Consider the following 22,640-nt stretch of genomic DNA (forward strand, 5'->3'; position numbering starts at 1 on the left):
TTTAAAATTTGTATATTTTTAGCCTGTGTCGCTGATTATTATCCAAGTCCCTTTAACCCTCCTGTCGTGTTCACCTCCAGCCCCTTACTTTAGTACTCCCGGTCAAAATTGATCACTCTCTTTAACTGGTCTTAAATTGCTTAAAAAGCATTTTTCACCACCAAATATTTATTCAACATTCTTTAGCTGTGAACAATGTCTAAAACTAGTGTTTGACATGAATTTCTAGAATTAGACATAAAATAACTACAGTGCATTTCTCCCGCATTTCTTTAGTGATCTCAAACTAAGTTGAAGTTGGTGTTCATTTGAAAGAAATGACTCTTTTGAGCAACCTAATTGTAGGTGATGTATTTTTAAACACACTCGAGTGTAAGACAGATGCAGTTTTGTGCAAAGCCTCGTGCTTTATATGCGTTCATTTAGTACTTAATGCCTTTTCTGTGGCTAAATCTGGTTAAAGCCAATCGCTCCTTTGGTTTTTAATGCTATTCAATAGAGCTGTATCAGGTTGATTCTGTTCAAGAGAATATTGATTGCGTTCATGTGCTGGAAAGACTGTTTTTGTCTGAGCAGAGATGAATTCAATTGAGAGCAGAATGTTCTATATTTAGGATGAGGGTAAAAAGATGACAGCGAAACGTCCCTCCTACAGTCTTAACAAGACTCGCAAGAATCACAGGACAGATTGAATTGTGTTCCCAGCCAAGTATTTAAATGCACAGGACAGAAGAGCGCAAGCATATATGTAAAAACACTATAATAGTCAAAAAATGTGCTGTGTAAAAATATAATTAATTACAATGCTTTTTTTTAATAAGCAGAACAATAACTGGATGCTCATTTCTTAAATTAATCAGTCTTGTAGGGTTTTGGGACATCAGTGTACTGTGTCTACATTCTAAATAGTTTTTTATTGAAAAATAAGAATTTTTGCACCTGCCATTATAATGTATTTCGTCAAAGTTTACAGCATTAACTACGTGTAAATTAGGTCGAAAGTAAGTGTGGTTGCCCATTTTGACCATTTCTGAAGGTAGTTGAAAATGCATTTGATCTGAATGCTATCTTGAAAACTCTCATGTGGTCAAATACATGTCAATATCTATAAAGACCAATGTTAATTCTACTGACTCATGTTAATGGCATTTGGGAGGTGTTTTTACTTTAAACTGTTGCACAAAAAATGCACATGCATCTCATTCTCTTGCTTTCCTACTTCCTTGTAATATATGTAACCTGTGTTTTTCACTTGTGCATCACACTGTGCACTCCTGTGAAAAATGAAAGTGATGTAGTGTGTGACTAAACAAGAGTGAAAGGTCTCTGAGAAATCTGCCTTCAGAATAAATATGTAATGTGGAGCAGCAGTTTGCCATTATTTCTGTAATCTATTTGTCCAATGCCAAAAAATCCAAACAGTCTTATTTTAACACTATTTTTGTGATATTATAATATTATATGATTTGTTTATTTTTACTTAATTGTTTGTTATATTTTAATTAATATTTATTTATTTAGTATTTCTAAATAATTACTACTATTATTATAATATATTAATATTTAATAGTAATTAATATATTAATAATTAATATATTACTATTATTATTTTAGGTATTCATATTTTTAAATCATTTAGTTAATTGTTATTATTTTATTTACAATAAAAGTAATGCAGACTAGAGCTGCACAATACTGGAAAAAAATGTAATATGCAATATTGTTGTTGAATATTGCGATAACAGTATTTGTTATGATGTATTTTCTTAAAAATACCCATTTTTATTAGCTGTGTTCTTAAATGATTTATTTCATGACATTAAAATAAACGTTTAAATTAAAAATGTTCAGATCTAATTTAAACAACAAAATGTGTCCGTGCAAACATTTAGTCTTTAAAACACTACGAATGAGGGAAAACCTTGGCAGATATTCTGACTCTGTTGTCATTTTCCCGCCATTAGTGTATATTTTCAGCTCTGGATTCAGCTTTGGACTGCTCCAGCCAATAGCAGAACAGCAACAGTACAGTACTGTAGTGGGCTAAAGATAGTACAGCACCATCTGATTGATCAAATTTATGATTAAAAAACATTTTATAAAATAAAGGCAATTTATCACACATGTCTGCTATAACTATACTTTTGCAATATGTTTGCAGCACCACTGCAGACTTCATTGCTGGTTTTGTATGGTATGGTTGCTTCATGCAGTGTTTTGAAATTGTAGAATTTATTATTATCATGGAGTGTCATCGTGGTGTGTGTATGGATTGCGATATGATGTGATTTTTTTTTTTTTTCATGTGAAAAATCTAGTGTGATTGACCCTTGATCTGAAACAAAAAGTGTTAAATGACACCGTGTACAGCTACAGTGTAGCAGTGTGAATTTAAGCCTTAATGTGTGAACATTCATTCTGGCAGGCGTTGCTTGGGAACCTTTTGGGGTTGTCCAGCCAAGTGGCTTAATAAATATTCATGAGCCAAGAATAGAATATTCTAATTTATGGTCACACTTTATATTAAACTACAATTCTCGCTATTAACAATCCACTGACAACGATTTTTGCCTCAATTAACTCATAATTTGCTCCTTATTAATAATAAGGCAATAGTTTTGTTTAGGGATTAAGGAAAGAATAGAATGCAGCCTATGTACTTTATATGTACTAATAAACAGCAATTAATAATCCACTAGTTAATAGTGAGAATTAAAGTGTTTTCCAATTTATTATACAAAGAAAGTGAATGCACATATACTTCTCATCATTGATAAAATAACGCTTGATAACCAGAGAATATTTTATTATTATTATTATTCAGGAATGCATTAATAGACATTTCTCCCACAGTAATATTAAGAGTTTAAATTTTAATGATTTTATGCAATTGTTATTATCACTATATTTGTTTCTAATAGGATGGAACGATATTGGAAAAAACTGACATTGCGATTTACTTATATATTTTCTACAATATATATTGTAAAATTGAGTATAATTTCGCCAAATGAAAATTATACTCAATGAATGTCTGTTTGGAAAGAATATATAATTGTATATACACTGGGATGATTTCGAGTTGCATCTGCATAAATTATAATAAACCAATCACAAATATTTACCAATACAGTAGAGCAATGATATGATTTTATACCTTTATGATTTTCTGTGATAATCAGCAAACAAATATAATAATCAAGTGTAAAATACTGTATAGTCCTGTATATTTAAACACAAATACAGTTAAAGTTAGAAGCGTGATTTCTTATGCCTGAATACTTTAAACTGACTTCAAATCCCCACACAGGGCCTGAAAACACATAATTACTAAAAGTATTGGTAATAATGGATAAATACTGCAATTAGTCCACAAATCACGAGTGTTTTGAAATGTGGTCAATTATAATACTGGTTCTACATTGCAGATCCTGCAACGTGACAATTGCAAATGCACATATTGCGATATTGATACAGCGCTAATTTCGATTATATATTTTTTTGGAATATATGTTTCTTTTTATATGCTGCAATAATTGATAAATTATTCAGAATATTTTATTGAAATGACACTGGATGATGAATTTGTTTTGAATATGACATTATTTTAAAAATTAAATAAATAATGCATGATGAATGTTGACGTTATAAAATACTTTTGAAGAGTTATGTCAAGGATGATGTCATTTATATATGACCCAGGAATGCAGTGGTTTGGCTTTTACTGTCAGAGAAACTGGAAATACTGGAAGTGAACAGATGAATGCTGCTGATGCTTGAAGCTCCTGTAAACATAGCACCCAGCACACAGCTCAATAGATCATGTGATCCGTACAGTATCCGCAAATCTCCGCTCTCTTGTTTCGCAACCAAGGAAACCGTGGCTCATCCGAGCATATGAAAGCAGGAACAGAAAGTCATGTGTTCAGGAGGGGGGTGGGGGGTGTTATTATCTCTCCTACAGACACAAGCACAAAGAGGAACTCACAGCTATTTGGTGGATCCTGAGTCACACATGCAAGTCTGGGGAAAATCTGTGGTTTCACAGTGTTATTACATGAAAAGAGTTTGTTTCTTTATGCACATTTCTCATTTTGCTGTGCTGTAGGGATGGAAGTGATTGCAAAATACTATAGGGTACTAAAGATTAATAGGTGGAATAGGAATTAATAGGTGGTTAAATGAAGATTATAGGTGGAAGCTGAAAATTCTGAATGCACTTGGCCGAAAACCAAGTCAAAAAATACTTTGTAATGAATATTTATTATTTTAATTAAATAATTTAACTTGTAAGACATTTTAAATTTAACCCAATAACTTTAAACTATACTATTTTTTAGAGCACAGAAGCTATTGCAAGCAGCAGAAACGAGTATACTACATGAAAATCTCCAGTTGGTGTGTTTTTTGAGTGGGCTTTTTTCAGTGAGTGAGCATGTGCTGTTCATGCATAGATAAGTATATGATTAGATTATCCACAGAGAAGAATATTGAGCTATTTTGAATTTTGAACAAAGTGCATGTGCAAGCTAGTCAATGGTGCTTTCTGCTGCTTTTGCACTCTCAGCTATTGAAATGAATGGGTTTCATAGCACATTGCTTTCTGTGTAAAGTGTGGAAAATGATGTGCGGTGCATTGTGTTTATTTTTTGGTTTTATGTTTGCCGTTTTTTTTCTTTCGGCCAAAAAAAAGAGTGGAATTAACATGTCACTCATATTAGATCCACCAATAGCAAAGCATTATTGATTAGAGCATTTGTGCCCACCCACTTTTTCAGAAGTTTTGCTTCTTAAAGATTTCTTTCCATAAGTATTTCACATAGGGATTTAAAAAAAGGAAAAATAAACAGTTAAAGCTTTATGAACCAAGATCTAAAACAAGCAGCTACAAGGAGAATCACATCATTAGAAACTTTGATTTGAAGCAAAGACAGACGTGGATGAAATCAAATAGACCAAGTTATAAAAATAGCAGTAAAATATAGAAAACTATTTATTTAAAGATGTGGTTTGTTTTACACATAATGCATTGCATGCATCATGTTTCTTTGGTAATATGTGACACTAGGGTTGTAACAATATACCGGTATGACGGTTTACCACGATTTGAACGTGCACGATTATCATACCATGAACAATTGCATATCAACGGTTTTAACCCTTAAAGACCGAGACAGCCGCCCGCGGCTAAAAATAAGTATTGCTCTTAAATGTTTAATAACTTTTGATCCGCTGATCTGATTCATACAATTCAAAGATTGGCATAAAGAAGAGAATCTCAGCTTTCCAGTGCTGTATCACATAACATTCACTTTCAGAGGCTCCAGAATCAGTGCGGTTACGTCATCAACATTTGACAACGCTGATTTGACAAAGAAACGCTCGTCACTGTGTCTCCGGACAAATCAGACACGATACATTGATGCACTGTCCCTCCTCCATGCCCAGATTGGTTCAAACTCGCTATATCACAACCAATAAGCATAGGTTTCGCTTTTGTTTGTGGACCAAGCTTTTTGAACAACACGGAATGAGAGATAGGCATACATTTATGCGCGGCTAAATAAAACGCAAAAAAAAAAGTTTTTCATGAAATAATTCTCATACTAAGTACTTTTGCATGCACAGCAGCACAGAAACATGACAAAACAGTAACACAGCAAAGACGAACTGCTGCTCTTGCTGTATTCAAAAGACGCAAATGAAGGTGCAGCTGTTTGTCTGCATTGCAGACAACCATATCCAAATCCATATCGATAGACAACCATATCCATGCTGGCACATAAAACCTAAGGATGTTCCATATTGAATCTAGTTTCGTTATGTAACTATTTATAGTATAGTAAATATTTATATCTATTTTTTACTGAGGATTTGCACCATGTTTATTTGGACTTTATTTGGACTTTGACACATTATTTATTATTTTCTTATTTTTATTTGTTCATTGTAAGTGGTGTTGTTTATAGTAACTAAAAATATATTATTTGGAAAAAGTCAAATTTGCTTCACTGTTCTATTATTTTGTAACATTTGTAACATACCGTATACCGCGAAACCGTCAAACCGTGGTATTGTTTTAGACGATTATCATACCGTGAAAAATTCATACCGTTACAACCCTATGTGACACATTTACAAGTATTTCCATAGTTTAGAGCAGTGGTCACCAAACTTGTTCCTGGAGGGCCGGTGTCCTGCAGATTTTATCTCCAACCCTAATCAAACACACCTGAACAAGCTAATCAAGTTCTTACAAGGTATACTTGAAACATCCAGGTAGGTGTGTTGAGGCAAGATAGAGCTAAACCCTGCAGGGACACCGGCCCTCCAGGACCAGGATTGGTGACCCCTGGTTTAGAGATTCATTTGTGATGTTTCATGTGAGTGGGTGGGCCTAAAGATCTGTCTTGCTTCACTTTTTTTTGTTGCGGCTCTGATAGGTGAATTTTTAGTACAGCATTATGGTTAATGTAGTTTTTAGCATGAATTCCACTATATGTCAATAGATGGGGCAAAACAGTGGCGCAGTAGGTAGTGCTGTTGCCTCACAGCAAGAAGGTTGCTGGTTCGAACCTCGGCTCAGTTGGCATTTCTGTGAGGAGTTTGTATGTTCTCCCTGCGTTCGCTTGGGTTTCCTCCGGGTGCTCCGGTTTTCCCCACAGTCCAAAGACATGCTGCAGGTGAATTGGGTAGGCTAAATTGTCCGTGGCTTATGAGTGACCGTCAGGCCGGCCGGAATGTGTAAAAAAAAGTTGTTATCATATGGACAAGTCTAAATGGAGGACTTGTTCCAAAGAGCCAACCCCGCAACCATATGGGACTAAGGCCAAAGAAGAAGAAGAGGAAGATGTCAATAGATGGTTTCTAAAAAGCATGCACAACTCATTGACACCCTCAGCCCTCACAACAGGTCTATTTTTGTTGGTTTATCATTTACTAATTTTTAAAACTCAACTCCCAATTCCCATTTATTAATATTCCAGAAGTTGTTTCACCATAGATAACAATGGTGAGTGTTGCAACTTTTATTTAATGCTAATTGTTTATTGTGAAAATGTTGTTTTCTTTCCATATCTTTAAATCCCATGTCTGCTAGTAATTTTTGAGACGAGTTGAACAGGTCCAGGATCGTGAAAGTATGTTGTATCTGTAGAGTGATCGTCTGGTCCTCTGATCTGCAGGTTTCACAGGTCTTCATCTGGCATGCCTGTCACTCTGATAGTGATTGTAGCACTAGTCTCGCCCCGCAGCATTGTTATTGCTGTTCAGAGCCGTTAACCGCAGTTTCAAGCGCTTCCATTGGGGTTACAAGTAGCAGCCTTTGAGGAGAGTTTTATTGTTACCCAGTACCACCCAATTTGCACCCAGGTATTACCAAAACAGGGTGACTTTGTTTGGTCAAAATATTAAGGAGCATTGCAATTTTGGATACTTGTTTTATTCCGAAACTTAAACAATTAATCATTTTGATCTATATATAGCTTTGTATTTTTGTAGTCACACTTTTATTTTGATCAAACTAACTGTTTGATAAGAGTGTTATGTTTAATGCACCAAAATACAGTATATTGACTATAATCATTGAGAAATAAACTAAAATATTAATTTTAAAGGTGTTGTACAGGGTGTCCGCGGGCTTGTAAAATGTAGTAAAAGAAATTTGCCAAAATTAAGGGCATTAAAAAGTAATAAACATCATCTGACGAGGTATTACATTTTCGAGCCCATTTTTTTAGATAAATTGTCAATTTGTGTTGAGTGCAGACCTTTATTCCAAAATTTGCTAGTATAAATTTTTTTTAAGGTATTAAAAAAAAAAAGTAGTAAAAGGTATAAAATTCAACTTAAGAAGTTCTGTATATGCCCTGGTGTACTCGTGTATGTTGTGCACAGTTTATATGTACTTTGTTTGTGTATATGTATATATGGTTTTTCTTTTACATTTTATTTGTACTTTTTGCAAAAAATGCTAATAATTGAAATTATTAAATAATGTATGAACGTTTATAATTTTTTCTAATAAATAAATACAATAAACAATATATAAATAATATTTCAAATAGTTACACAGAATTCTGGAAATAGTCTGTTGAGTCTTTATTATCGACTGTTTAACTTTTTAATTATTTGATCTTGAATAGCTGGAATTTATAAACTTAAAATATTTCATGAAATCATTTAATACAATAATTTTAAATAATTATTGCATAATAATAATAATAATAATAATAATAATAATTATTATTATTATTGTTATTATTATTATTATTATTATTATTATATTTAATTAATTAATAATTTTATTATTGTATAGTATATTTGAAGTACTGTCACTTTAGCCTGTTCAAGGCTCCTGAATCCTCCGTATTTTTTGCATGATCCTCCTTCTGACTGTGTGCTCATCTGTTATTCCTCAGGACTGCTGGTTGGGACCCTTGACGTTGTGCTTGACTCCAGTGCCCGTGTGGCCCCGTACCGAATCCTCTACCAGACTCCTGATTCCCTGGTCTACTGGACCATCGCTCACGGTAAAACAGCACTTCCGCCTGCTCCCCGAGGCCCGCGCTGTACATTAGCTCACACTGGAGACTGAAATCAATGTGCACTTGGTAAACAGAGGCTTTTAGAGATCAGCTCAGGCCATTCTAAAGCTCAGGGCAGAATCAATGCTGATGCCTTTTAAGGGGATCGTCCACCCAAAAATCAACATTTGCTCACTGTTTACTCTCCCTCAAGTGATTCAAAACCTTTATAAGTTTCAGTTTTTTTCTTTTGTTAAACACTAAAGAGGATATTTTAAAGAAAGCTCAAAACCGGTCACCATTGACTTCCATAGTAGGAAAAACAGATATTGCTGAAGTCTGCGGGTTTTAGCTTTCCTCAATATATCTTATTTTGTATACAACTCCTCCAGAAATTCATAAAAGTTTGAATGAAGTAAAGCAGGGTGGTATCACGTGGTATTCAGGTCCTTATTAATTGGTTCAGGTGTGTTTGATATGGGTAGCAACTGAAATCTGCAGGAAAGTGGCTCTACAGGAACAGGGTTGGCCACCCCTGAAGTAAAGGGTGAGTAAATGATGACAGAATATTCATTTTTGGGTGAACTGTCCCTTTAAGAGCACTTACTGTATGAAACTACACACCATGTGAGTGTTACAACACTAGCATGGTAGATGGATTTTGTGTAAACATTAGACGGTTGATGTGTTTTGCAGTATTTGTTATGTGAAGAAGCACAAACAAGCATGTTGTTTCATAATAGCACAGTTTCAATAAAAGAAAGTCTGACACTTTTTGGTCATTATATATAAAAATATATATCATTATCCTAAAACGTTTAAATTCGTAGTGATGTTTTTTTTTCAACCACTTGAACTTTATTTTTTATTTTAAATGTAAATCTAAATGCTGGTGAATATTAATGTATTGGCCTTTATCTTGTGTAATGTTTAGCATAGCAAGGACATTTCCACAGTATATTCTATTACATTTATCTTCTGGAGAAAGTAATTTGTATTAATGTGGCTATTTATTTATTTATTTATTTATTTATTTATTTATTTATTTATTTATTTATTTATTTATTTATTCATGTTTAAAATGAATTAATTACTATGGTGAATATTATTATATGTGGTAAATATTATTAGTTTAATACATTTTTTTCCCAATTGGCTACAGAACAAAGCACTGTTGTCATAATATTTATAGTACATTTGGATATTAATAGTTAGTTGTCAGACATTACCACACACACAAATATTACATTAAGGCTTTTAAATCCTTAATATTTTAATAAAATAATATTATAAAATAATAATAAAAAACTTAGTATTATCAATACTTAATGTGTGTACATTAATACAAAATATATGGACTGGATGATATGTTTTGCAGTATTATTAATGTGAAAAAGCACAAACAAGCATGTTGTTTCCTAATAACATTGTTTCAGTAGTAGCAATAACAGTAAAAACTGATACTTTGTCTCTTATATAAAAAAATAAACATTAAAACATTTTTAAACTAGTAATGATAATTTTTTCGCTTTATTTTTCATTTAAATGTAAATCCTAATACAGTTTAATATAAAAAAACATTGCCTTAATCTTGTAAAATTGTATTTGATTTATTATTATTTCCCAAGTAATGTATAACATACCAAGGACAGTTTTCACGGTATATTCTATTATATTTTTCTTCTTGAGACAATAGATATTTTTAGTATTGCAGATTTTATTTTTATTTATTTATTTATTTATTTTTATACTGTAAAAACGGCTGTGGGTTATATTATTATAAATGATGATATATTATATATTTTTCAATTGGCTACAGAACAATCATTGTTGTCCAATAACTTCCCTATGTAGGTTAATTAACATGGACAAAAGCCTTTAAATGGCATTTTAGTAACTTTTAAAAAAATGTGTTTTAGGATCTTTCCATTAAACAGCACTTAGGGAAATATTTAAATTAATATTTTTTTATAATTTTGCCTTAAACTTCATAATTTTAAATTAGCTAGTAGGCTTAAATAATATTTAAAAAATATTTACTTTATTAATGCAAATGCATTAAAACACAGTGTGCAGTCTTCAGTCTTCAAGTATTGGTTTAAAATGTATCAAATTTAAAAAATGTTGTTGCATTTTGTGGAGTGATTTATGTTTTGTTTTTTGTTAAATCCCGAGCAGAAAATAGTCAGATGTTAGTAAACAGATGATAAAGTTGAATGTGGGATGAATGTATGAATATGGTGTGTGGAGTCTCTCAGTATGGTGCGTCTGTAGCCTGAAGTGTATGAGTGTGAGGGATGAAGGAGATCTGCCTTCCCAGAGGAGCTCGGAGTGCTCTGATTCTCTGCTAATCTGGTTTGCGGAGCTGCTTCATATTTCACAAGCTGTTTCTTCTCTCACCGCAGGCCATTTGCTAAATGTCTTTATTTAAGGCCAGAGATGATGCATGTGTTCAGGCTGAGACTTCAGCATGACTCTGCATTCACTGCTTCCTTTGTCAAACACACATTCTGGACATTATTATTAGACTGTGTTCACAATACATTGCTTTTAAAAATTATTAACCACTAAATACACATAATAGTTCATATTAATATATCAAATATTATAAATATGAAATATTTAAGTGTAATTTTAGTAATTGATTGTTGATTGTAAGAGATTATAAAGAACAACGCAACAGTACTCATATTTATTGGAATGTTTTTATTATATATATTTTATATTTGTTCAAATGTTAATAATTGATAAGTATTTTGTTTCTGTTAAATGTTAGAAAAAAAGTAAATTAATGTAATAGTGGCTACTAATAGAACATACATGTGTTCATAATAATAAACATGAATATGTAAATAAACAACATAATAATAATTGTTTATTGTCAGACAATCATGATGAAATTGTATATTTTTAATAATTAAATATTAATATAATTTAAGGCAGTATAACAATTAATTTTAGTGGTTTATTATTATTGTTATTATTATTATTATTATTATTATATATTATAATCATTAGACATTGTACAGAAGATTTCTTCCTAATTTGTTTCTGTCATCATATTTGAAGTATATTTGGATATTAATAGTTAGTTGTCAGACATTACCACACACAAAAATGTTACATTTAGGCTTTTAGATCCTTAATATTTTATTAAAATAATAATTTAAAATAATAAAATGCTCAGGATTATAAATACCTAATGTGTGTACAATACTACATAATATATTTATGTATCACAATAGTATTGCTGGGCAAAAATTAATCGCATCTGAAACAGAAGTTTGTTTTTGTGTGTGATCTGTGTATTTTTATTATTTATATATAAATGCACTAATGCATGCATATATTTGAGAAAATATTTTTTTTATATTTAGATATAAAATACATAAATGTATAATACAAATTATATATAAATTTAAATATCTATGCAACAAAAACATTTTTATGTAGTTGTGTGTATTAAAATTACATAATTTATATTATGTTATTTTATAATGCAGAAACAAACTTTTATTTTGGATGCGATAATCGCAATACATTTTTGCCCAGCACTAATAATAATACTACTAAATATTATATTTCTATATATTATATTTTATATAATATATATATATATATATATATATATATATATATATATATATATATATATATATATATATATATATATATATATATATAATTAAATGTAGAAACCTTCCTCTTGTAATTGTTTTGTGACAATCTGATTTCTGGTTAAACTGCCAATGCTGTTTGGATCAATTACAAAAATGAAATAATGTATTTCCATCTCTGCCTAATTGCAGGCCACTTGACTCCAAACTCTCTTAATGAATCCGTTTGCTTGCCAGTAATGAGTTTGATAGAGGCCTGAGCAGAGCTGTGCTAATACACCGCTAATGAAATGAAGAAGCTGACCCCATCTGCTCTTCACTCCTGCAAACAAATCAAGCTCTGCAGATCAAAGCCATGGATTAGGGTTATTTGTTATTAGAGTGTTTTCTGTGTGTTTGTCCGGACAGGGAGTTCTCGAAAGGAGATCACAGAGAATTGGGAATGGCTGGAGCAGAACCTGCTGCAAACTCTGTCCATCTTTGAAAATGAGAACGACATCACCACCTTCGTCAAGGGCAAAATACAGGTCTGACACAGACTCCACACTGGTTTAGATGCTGTTTCAATGATCACTTTTCAAGTATGTCACTCATATTTTGAAAAAAAAAAAACACTGGCGAGTCCAAAGCAATTACTTTGTGTAAAGAGTCTATAATTCAAGTCAAAAATGTTGATTATTTATTTAGATACACAGTTGAAGACAAACATATTAGCTTTTCTGTGAAATTATGTTGTTTCTCTGGAGAATAAACTGCCAAGGCCAGTATTATTAGTATATAATATTTTAATATTATAACAAACCACTGTTTAATGACTCTCCTTGTTCTCATAAATTGTCTAGTTAATCCTTTAAATTACACTTTAGTTAGTGTCTTGCAAAGTAAATAGTAAAATATTGTGCTTTATTCAGCAAAAACTGTCCAGAATGTACTCTATCCCACTTTACATGACTACTTGCCACAAAATATGAAGATTAGACTTAAAAAATTGTTCTGAACTGTAATAGTTTATTAATTCTTAGATGCAAAACTGACAGAAACAGCTGAAGGGGTATATATTAACCTGCACATTATTCAGACACTAGATGATGCCAAACAGTCAAAAACAGTGGTGTAAACGTGGATGTAAAAATATGGATCTGAACTAGTGCTGCACGCTATTAGAAAAATCTGACATTGCAATATTTTGCTTTGCTGCAATATATTTTGCAATATAAATTTAATTTTACCCAGTGATTTGAATAGCTCTATTTGGAAAGATTTCTTCAATTTAGATTGACTGGGATGATCAAGTCTTTTTCTGTGCAGTGGGTCTGCAAAAATGATAAGTTGCAAGCAAAAATAAATTAGATTATTAAGTTATTAAAACAATCAGATGTAAAATACCCTGGTCCTTATTGTATAAATAATAATAATATAATATTTAATAATATCTTCATCTTTTAATTTTTGATAAACCATGTAATCCTGCAAAGTGACTGTTGCAGATACAGACATTGCTATATTGATGCTCAAACGATATATTGTTCAGCCCTAATCTAAACATTTTCACTGACGCTTAAGGTGATTTGGAGTTACTGGATGAGCTTGCGTTATTTAGTGGTTGTTCATAACTCGAAAAAACGTAACCTTGGAATATCACGACTGGCCAATCAGAATCTAGTATTTCAGACAGCCTTATAATAATAAAATAATAATAATAAATAATCTTCATTATAAAAAAAAAGTTGGAAATATTTGAAAAAGAAAATTCACGTTATTTTGTTTTCAACATGATGATGACTTTTCCAGATTTTTTTATCACACTAGATTGTTTATTAAATTCTCTTGAAATGCATCAGGACTGTTAGTGCTTAAACATGTCCATCTGTATGTATTATGTGTATAGTTACATTTAGTATATGTTAGTTTTGCATAGTTTTTTTTAAAGACTCTTATGTCCAGTGTTGTGTTTGTATTAATGATTAATGTTTGTAGCCTTGTTGTCCTACATGACATTTCGTCCCTCTGTATGTCCACACATGATAATAAGGCTTGACTTGATTTGTTTGTGTGCAGGGCATTATAGCCGAATACAACAAAAGCCATGACATCAAAGAAGACGACGACACAGACAAGTTCAAGGAGGCCATCGCTAAGTTTCGCAAGCTGTTCGTGATGCCGGAGGAGGAGAAGCTGGTCAACTATTACTCCTGCAGCTACTGGAAGGGGAAGGTGCCACGGCAGGGCTGGCTTTACCTCAGCATCAATCATATATGCTTCTACTCATACCTGCTCGGAAAAGAAGGTGAGAATGTGAAAAAGAGTCAAAACATGGTTTGCATCTGTTTGCTACCATTTTACTTAACTATAACATGCTATGAGCTACTCCATGATTGTGTTTGAATGTTTTAAAATGATGCACTTGGTACTGTTATTGATCTAAACTGAATCAACACTAAAATTTATGATACAATACTTTTTTAATAGTTTTTCGTTTCATTTGTGCTAAACTTGCTTGAAGATTATTATTCGAAAAAACTGCATCGATTGTACAAAGCTGTTGTTTCATAGTTGATGAATTTCGCAACATTCTCACTTTTATATTCCTGTTTATAACAGCTGCTTTGAAAGAATCAAATTGTATAATTGATAATTGAACGTTTTTTTCTCATTGGTCCATTGCCTCTAATGGTCATTCAATGTACAAATGAGCTGTTAAGAACATATCCTGGTCATATTTTACTTGAATTTTCACATTAAAAACAAATAAAATAAATGATGCCACTTTTGTTGGAATGTATTACATAAATTGGCCTAAATTCAAGGCAGTGCAACAAGTATTAATATAATTGATCTATTATATTAAACAATTTAGATGAGACACAAAACGCCAATAAATAATACAATATGAATATATACTTTCGAAATTAAATGCCTGTGACCATAGAAATGAAATGAATTGAGCATCTCAAATTACTTATAACTATATGTTTAAATATACAGAACATGTTTAATTATTACATTTTTTTATTTAGTTCAACTTTGTATACTAAAGTGTCTAATAAACAACAAGTAATAATACAAATTTTAGTCATTATTATTATTTTATTATTTTTTTGATAATTTTGTGCCTTATAAATTGTAATAATATTGAACAATATCTAGTTCAATATCATCTCGTCATGGCAAAAATATTATTTAAAATTATTATTAGAAATGAGTTATTAAAACTTTAATGTTTAGAAATGTGTTAAAAAAAGAAATTCTTTCCGTAAAACAGAATTTTGGGGGAAAAATATACAGGAGTGCTAATAATCCTGACTGATGTTTTTCAGTGAAGCTGGTGGTCCGCTGGGCAGATGTGACTCAGCTGGAGAAGAGCGCCACCCTCCTGCTGCCGGATATGGTGCGTGTGAGCACTCGCTGCAGTGAACATGTGTTCTCCGTCTTCCTGAACATCAACGAGACCTTCAAGCTGATGGAGCAGCTGGCCAACATCGCCATGAGGCAGCTGCTGGACAACAAAGGCTTCGAGCAAGACCGCTCCCTGCCCAAACTCAAGAAGAAATCACCCAAGAAAGTGTCTGCCCTCAAGAGGTGAGTGTGAGCGAGTGGGTGAGTGAGTGTTTGTGTTGGTGCGTGCATGTGTTTTTGCGTGCTTGTCTGTTTGTGTGCGTAATTGTGTGTTTGCATGTCCATGAGCGTTTGTGTCCATCTGTGAGTGTCCATTTGTTTGCATGTTTGTGCGTGCGTGCACGTGTGATGGACGCTTATTAGTAGACTTAATTACGTTTAAGTCTGGTTAATTTTTTTTGTACATTTTTGTAAATTTGTAAATGTAAATTTGTTTCGTCCTCTGTAAAATCGTTTTTCCTATGTAATTGTGTCTTATGATGGGTGAAAATGTTTTCCAAAATGTAAATTTGTCTTGAGCTTCTTTGTTTTGCACTTCCGGGGCACTGTACATAATCATTGTATTTAATTAAATGGATTTTAAAAGGGGAAAAATAAGTGGTTAAGTGCGCTGACCTATAGCACCATGATGCTTACGGCAACCAGAGATTGATTCCCAGCTCGAGGTCCTATTCCGATCCTTTCCCTCTCTCTGCTCCCAATGCTTTCCTGTCTGTCCTCCACTATCCTATCACAATAAAAGTTAAATTATTGTAAAAAGTAAAGGAAAATTTACATGATTAGTAGTGATTTTAATGCAATATGTGTATATTTATTTCTGTATTTATATGTATAGTATTTATAGACAAATAGATAATACAGCCTTATTTTTTACATTTATTAGTTCCTTTTATATTTTGATTAACTAAATTAACAATTTTTTTAACCTGTTGCTCAGTTTCATTTTTTTTTAAAATGTATTTGTATTTTCAATATGATTATAGCAAAATAAACCCTTACTGTGAGATGCATTCATTAAGAAATGTTATTATTACGAGCTAAAGAGGAGCATTTTTGTCATTATCAATCAGTTGTAAAACTATTGATGGAATTTCTCTTGTAAAACATAATTTATTAGAAATAGTGATATTTTGCTTTACTGTACAATATTGTTTTTAAATATAATTCATAAAGTGATCAACCTAATCCCTACTGTGATATAACATTTTTCATTATCGATCATTCAAAAAACTCCTCATAGATTTAAGTAAGATAATACTACACAATAGAAAGCCAGATTTCAACAGTAATTGCCTTAGAAATTGTAGTGGAAACACAAAATAGAACTATAAATATGACTTTTTTTAGTAAATGTCCATCTGTGAGCTGTGTGAAATTGGAAAGTTTTTCTTCAGAGCTCTTTAAAAGCTGAGCAAACTAAGAGGATTATATAAGAGTTGTCTGACGGCTCCGCTCCAGCAGTTTGACACTTAAAGAGACAGTACTGTACAGTCTCAGTTTAGAAGGGAAACTTCATAGCAGCATTTTTCTAGTGTCATATTTGTTTGTAACTTTAGGGACTTGGATGCCAGGGCTAAAAGCGAACGATATCGGGCTCTTTTCCGCCTCCCGAAGGATGAGAAATTGGACGGACACACAGACTGCACGCTCTGGACGCCCTTCAACAAGATGCACATCCTCGGCCAGATGTTTGTGTCCACTAATTACATCTGCTTCACCAGTAAAGAGGAGACTGTCTGCAGTCTGATCATCCCACTGCGAGAGGTCTGATCACCAGAATACACTGAATACACACACACACACACACATACATTTATTTATTCTACATTATTTCAAAATTCAGTCACATCCTAAATGATAAAATCCTGTTCAAAGTTGATCATTTGTTTTTTTATAAGTATTGTGGATGTAAGACTGTTTCAGTTGCATCTTTGCAACCAATGCTCTCTCTTTTCACTAGGTGACCATCGTAGAGAAAGCTGATAGCTCCAACGTCCTTCCGAGCCCCTTGTCAATCAGTACCAAAAACAAAATGACCTTCTTGTTTGCCAACCTCAAGGACCGGGACTTCCTGGTGCAGCGGATCTCAGACTTCCTGCAGCAAACCACTTCCAAGATCTACTTTGAACGGGAAATCACAGGCAGCCTCAGCAGCTCAGATGACGAGGTGGGCACAGTAATATACAGGGATGAATCCATATAGAAATTTTGGCCGGTACAGGATGGAAAAACTCCCACAGATTCATAAACTCAGGAATAAATCATAGCCTAATGAGTTGATTACAATATTAAAATAAGCATATATTGTCAGATACTAATATGAACAATGATACTGTATAGTGCATCATAGAATAAAATATCAAACATGCTGATATTAAAAGTTTGGTGTAAGTACAATTGATAAAGTGAATAAACTTATTTATAATGTAAGATGTAGATTTCTATTATATATTTTTTCTTATTATATTTTAAATAAAAGAGCAAAGAACAGCATTTAAATAAAACAAAATATTTATATATCAATATTGTTATTTTTTGAGCAATTTCTTTTAATCCAATGTGCATATGTTTGACTTTTTTTTTTTTTTTTTTTTTTTTTTTTGTGTGTGTGTGTGCGGGTGTGTGTGCGTGTGCGCAGGTGTACTCTCAGCAGGGCAGTGTGTTGTCCTGCAGTCCTCAGCGCAGTGCTTTGGTCTCTGAGGGAGAAAGTGAGCGTCAGTTTAATCTGAATGACAACCGTGTTCCCACTGCCACACAAGCCCTGATGACCATGTACCGCCGCCGATCGCCAGAGGAGTTCAACCCCAAACTGGTACAACACCATCATTCATCATCACATGACAGCTTGGCAGCTTTTTCCCTTCATTATCTATGAGAAAACCGATGAAAAGCCACAAATTTCCATAAAATTTCTGTAAATGCTAATCAGCCACTGCTCCCCTCCTCTTTTTTCTAAAAGAGGGCGGAGCCTTTACAGCAAGTTTCTCCGTTACTCTGGAAAAAAACAAAACTCTTGTCAGCTTAAACTGTGCATTAACTGAAAGATGCAACCGTATTTTCTTTTGTTACTAGAGAAATGGAATATTGAATCAGAAAATAGTGGGCGGGGCATGGTTTTTCAGTCGTGAGCTGATTGGATGTAGTAAAGTAGGCATTTCATTTAGAAAGATCTGGAAAATGGGTTTTAGAATAGTTATTACAACAGACACCTCCGCGTTACTATTTCTGTTTGTTGTCAACGACTGCTGGAGGGGAGTGGTTAAGTATGTTAGCCACGCCCAATACTTCTACCAGACATAATGGCTGCGTCCGAAACTGCATACTTCCATACTATATAATACGCTAAAATCAGTATGCAAGCCGAATAGTATGTCCGAATTCATAGAATTCGAAAAACAGTATGCGAGAAGTACCCGGATGACTTACTACTTCCGGCGAGATTCTAGAGTGCGCATCCCATGCATGCTGCGCTATCCCATGATGCCCCGCAATCGAATTCATGAATGGGAGTAAAGCGATGCAATTGACGCAGGCAGGTCACGTGACCATGACAAAATGGCGGATGTAGTACGTCCGAATTCAGTTCATACTTTACACGTTCATACTGTATAGAACGTACTTTTCTAACGGCGGAGTAGTACGTTTAAATTCAAATGCAGTACCTACTGAGTAGTAGGCGGTTTCGGACGCAGCCAATCTGACAATTTAACTGAAAACAAACAGGAAGTGCATTTTCAGATTTTAATTGAAGATTAGAAGGGCAAACAATTTTTTTTCTTAATTACATACAGAGATGAATTCACCACAAAACTAACACTGTGAGGTAACAAAATCAGTACTGTTAGTTTTGATTTCAACAACAAAAGTCTTGTTAGTTTAAACTCCTAATATATAGTTAGTTTTCTGAGCAACAGATGCACAACACACTTAACTACTGGATGCTTACACACACTTGCATCTCATGTAAAAGTAAAGATGTGTTGAAAATAAAATTTGATTGCACATCATCAAGTCATAATTGAAAGCTGGTTTAATAATGATAATAAAATAATATACGTTATTGTGTTGTTGTGGTTTAAGGAGATTTAGTAGGACACAAATACACTGGAAGTTATCCTTGTGAAACTCAAGTGATAGTTCACCCGCAAATGAACACATTCTGTCATCATAAACTCATCTTGTACTTGTTTAAACCTTCATGAGTTTCTTTCTTGAGTTGAACACAAAAAAGGTGATATTTTAAAGATTGTCTGAAACCGGTAACCATTGACTTTCATAGTATTTGTGTTTCTACTATGGAAGTCAATTTCAGATGAGATGTTAAACTGAGGTCCTGACTCTCTGTGGTCGTTAAAAAATCCCAGGATGTCCTTTGAAAAAGATTAGGCGTTTAACCCCGGATCCAGGCTAAATTTGCCCACTGGCCTCTGTCCATTATGACCTCCTAATCATCCCCATATCCTAATTGACTTCATCACTCTGTCTCTTCTCCACCAATCAGCTGGTGGGTGTTGTGTGGTCTGCTGCAATATGGCTGCCGTCCTGTCATCCAGGTGAATGCTGCACACTGGTTGTGGATGAGAAGATTCCCCCCTATGTGTGTAAAACGCTTTGAGTGTCTAGAAAAGTGCTATATAAATGTAGGGAATTATTATTATTATTAATAATTGTTACAGGCTTCTTTAAAATTTCTTCAAACTCATAAATGTTTATAACCACTTGAAGGAGAGTAAATTATGAATAATTTTTCATTTTCAGGTGAACTGTCTTTTTAAAAGAAAAAACGCAGCGTTTCTGTTAGCAAACCTGAAAACCTGCTTATCCAAGACATTTTCTTCAAAACATCCTTTGCTTCTGTTCATTTAGTCACGCTCTGGTAAAATGCACGTACATCCTGCCGAGCGGCGCATATGTTTTGCATTCAGAGAGGAGTATCTTAGTTTTTTATGATTCTTCTCACAAGATGGTCTAATCTAAAGCTATTTCATACATCAAATGCACTACATTGAAAGCTGATGAGGTTCACGGCTGACTGCTTTTTGCATCAGCATTTCTGAAGTCCTTAAAATCCTCTCTTTTCACCCTGTTTTCAGGCTAAAGAGTTTCTGAAGGAGCAAGCATGGAAGAATCACTTCACTGAATACGGTCAGGGTGTGTGCATGTACCGAACAGACAAAACCAAAGACCTGGTGCTGCAGGGCATCCCGGAGAACATGAGAGGAGAGCTTTGGCTGCTGTTTTCAGGTGAAACTCACAACTGGGTCACAGACAGGACGGTACTGAGAAACGCTGAGTTGGATACTCAGGCCATTATTTTTAACTAAGCAGAAAATCTAGTTTTTTTTTAGGACAGAGCTTGTTTTGTGCACTTCTGTCTGCTCGTGTCTTGAGTTGCTGACCTCAAAGGCCATGTGATACAATTGGTTTGTTATAAATGTATTTGACATTTGGTTGAGGCTAAAGAAAACAAGCTGAGAAAACAAAACATCACCCAGATAATGTTGTGTTTTGAGTCTTGTCATAATGTGTTTTAAGCACTCAGTAATTGTCCAGAATAATAAATATTGCAATAATAATAATAATAATAATAATAATAATAATAATAATATTGGACATTAAAATATTACATTTGGGTAATAATAATAATAATTGTTTTTATTAAATTTTAAAATTGCATTTGTCATCAGTCAAAGGATTGACCGATCAGTGCTTATTCTACATAAATAACAGCAAAAGCATTCAATACATCTATGTAATCAGTATCACAAAAGGAAAAAGTGTTAAACTAATTATACTTTTATTAACTAAATATACATTAAATTCTTGAGAAAAAAATGTTAGACATGCTAAAAAACACCAACCACAGAGAAAGATTAATAATAATTCAAATTAAAATAAAGACATTAATTTATTCATTTATTGTAATTAATATAAGTTAACAACGGAGAAATTATTAATAATTTAAAATATTAAAATGTATAAAATATATGTGTTGTAATTAATAAGCTAATAATAAACCACAAAGAGAAATTAATAATTACAATTAAAAATGAATAAAAAAAATAAATTAATTGTAATTAAAAAGTAAAAAAATTAAGCACAGAGAAAATAATAATTAAAATTAAAATAAATTAATTAGTTAATTGTAAAATATTAAAAGGAATAAAAAATGAATAAATAATTGCAATGAATATGGTTAAAATGAAATATAGAAAGAAATTATTAAAATTAATAAAAAATTAATTAAAGGTAATTAATGTTAATGATTAACCACAAAGAAAAAATATTGTAATTAATATAAACAAAAAAGAAATCAATTGCAATCTAAGTTAAAAATTAACCACAGAGAGAAATTAATAATAAAAAAAAATAAGTTAAAGAAATTCCATTTTTTTTAAATGCAAATGAAATGAAAATAAGAACCAGAAGGAATATGCTTTGTATATACCATAATGTGTGTTAAGCTGTCAGATGTTGATATTTTTATTATTATAAAATGAGTAAATAATAGTGAAAAATATATAATTAAGTCAGATAAACAAGTTTCAAAATTCATTTTAAGGTCCGAGCGAAAATATCAATTGCAAACTGTATTTTCTAATCTGCTACATTCTGTATACACTGTAATTCAAGAAGATGTTAACATATTATAAACGTTAACATCATTTTCTGTGGTGTTGCTTTTCAAATTGTGTGTATTTTCTAAAGTTCTGAATAAATAGATGTATTTAACAAGATGTAAATAGCAGTGAAGTCAGCCACTTCAGTAGACATTTGTATGTAGGAAGTGGCTTAACTCTGTTTTATTGTTCTTTTTTACCACAAACACAAACGCATGGCTGTTTTGTTGTGGTTGTGTTGTGCTGAAATGCACGTACCTGTATGTTTTTCTCCGACGCTGCTTCCTGTTCTGCACATGTGAAGGGTTTTTCAGGCCAGTGCACAGACTGAACACGAGCACACAAACACTCTTCTGCTGTAGCAAACAAAGGAGACGTCTGTTTTCCTTCACACGCATCTCTATTAGCAGGAGAAACACAAGCGCATGATAAAAATCACAGCACTGAGGATTCTTGAAAAGCAGAAATGAAGTTAGCTCTGC

The 22,640-nt window shown here is 32.7% G+C and overlaps 1 protein-coding gene and 1 long non-coding RNA gene across 2 annotated transcripts in view; both read left to right on the top strand.

The window, feature by feature from the left end:
* Positions 1–22,640, top strand: part of tbc1d9 (TBC1 domain family, member 9 (with GRAM domain)) — a 43,830-nt gene that overhangs the window by 4,561 nt on the left and 16,629 nt on the right. The window contains exons 2-9 of the mRNA XM_686942.11: positions 8,421–8,531; positions 12,551–12,669; positions 14,201–14,429; positions 15,460–15,721; positions 17,095–17,302; positions 17,499–17,705; positions 18,177–18,350; positions 20,632–20,782. Of these exons, the coding sequence (XP_692034.2) occupies positions 8,421–8,531; positions 12,551–12,669; positions 14,201–14,429; positions 15,460–15,721; positions 17,095–17,302; positions 17,499–17,705; positions 18,177–18,350; positions 20,632–20,782 (1,461 nt within the window). The remainder of the gene's footprint in view (positions 1–8,420; positions 8,532–12,550; positions 12,670–14,200; positions 14,430–15,459; positions 15,722–17,094; positions 17,303–17,498; positions 17,706–18,176; positions 18,351–20,631; positions 20,783–22,640) is intronic.
* Positions 1,977–6,837, top strand: LOC141375092 (uncharacterized). The gene is made up of 3 exons (XR_012382289.1): positions 1,977–3,202; positions 3,311–5,072; positions 6,335–6,837. It is a non-coding gene; the product is annotated as an uncharacterized lncRNA (long non-coding RNA).

The sequence above is a fragment of the Danio rerio genome, chromosome 1 (assembly GCF_049306965.1).
Source record: "Danio rerio strain Tuebingen ecotype United States chromosome 1, GRCz12tu, whole genome shotgun sequence".
NCBI lineage: Eukaryota > Metazoa > Chordata > Actinopteri > Cypriniformes > Danionidae > Danio > Danio rerio.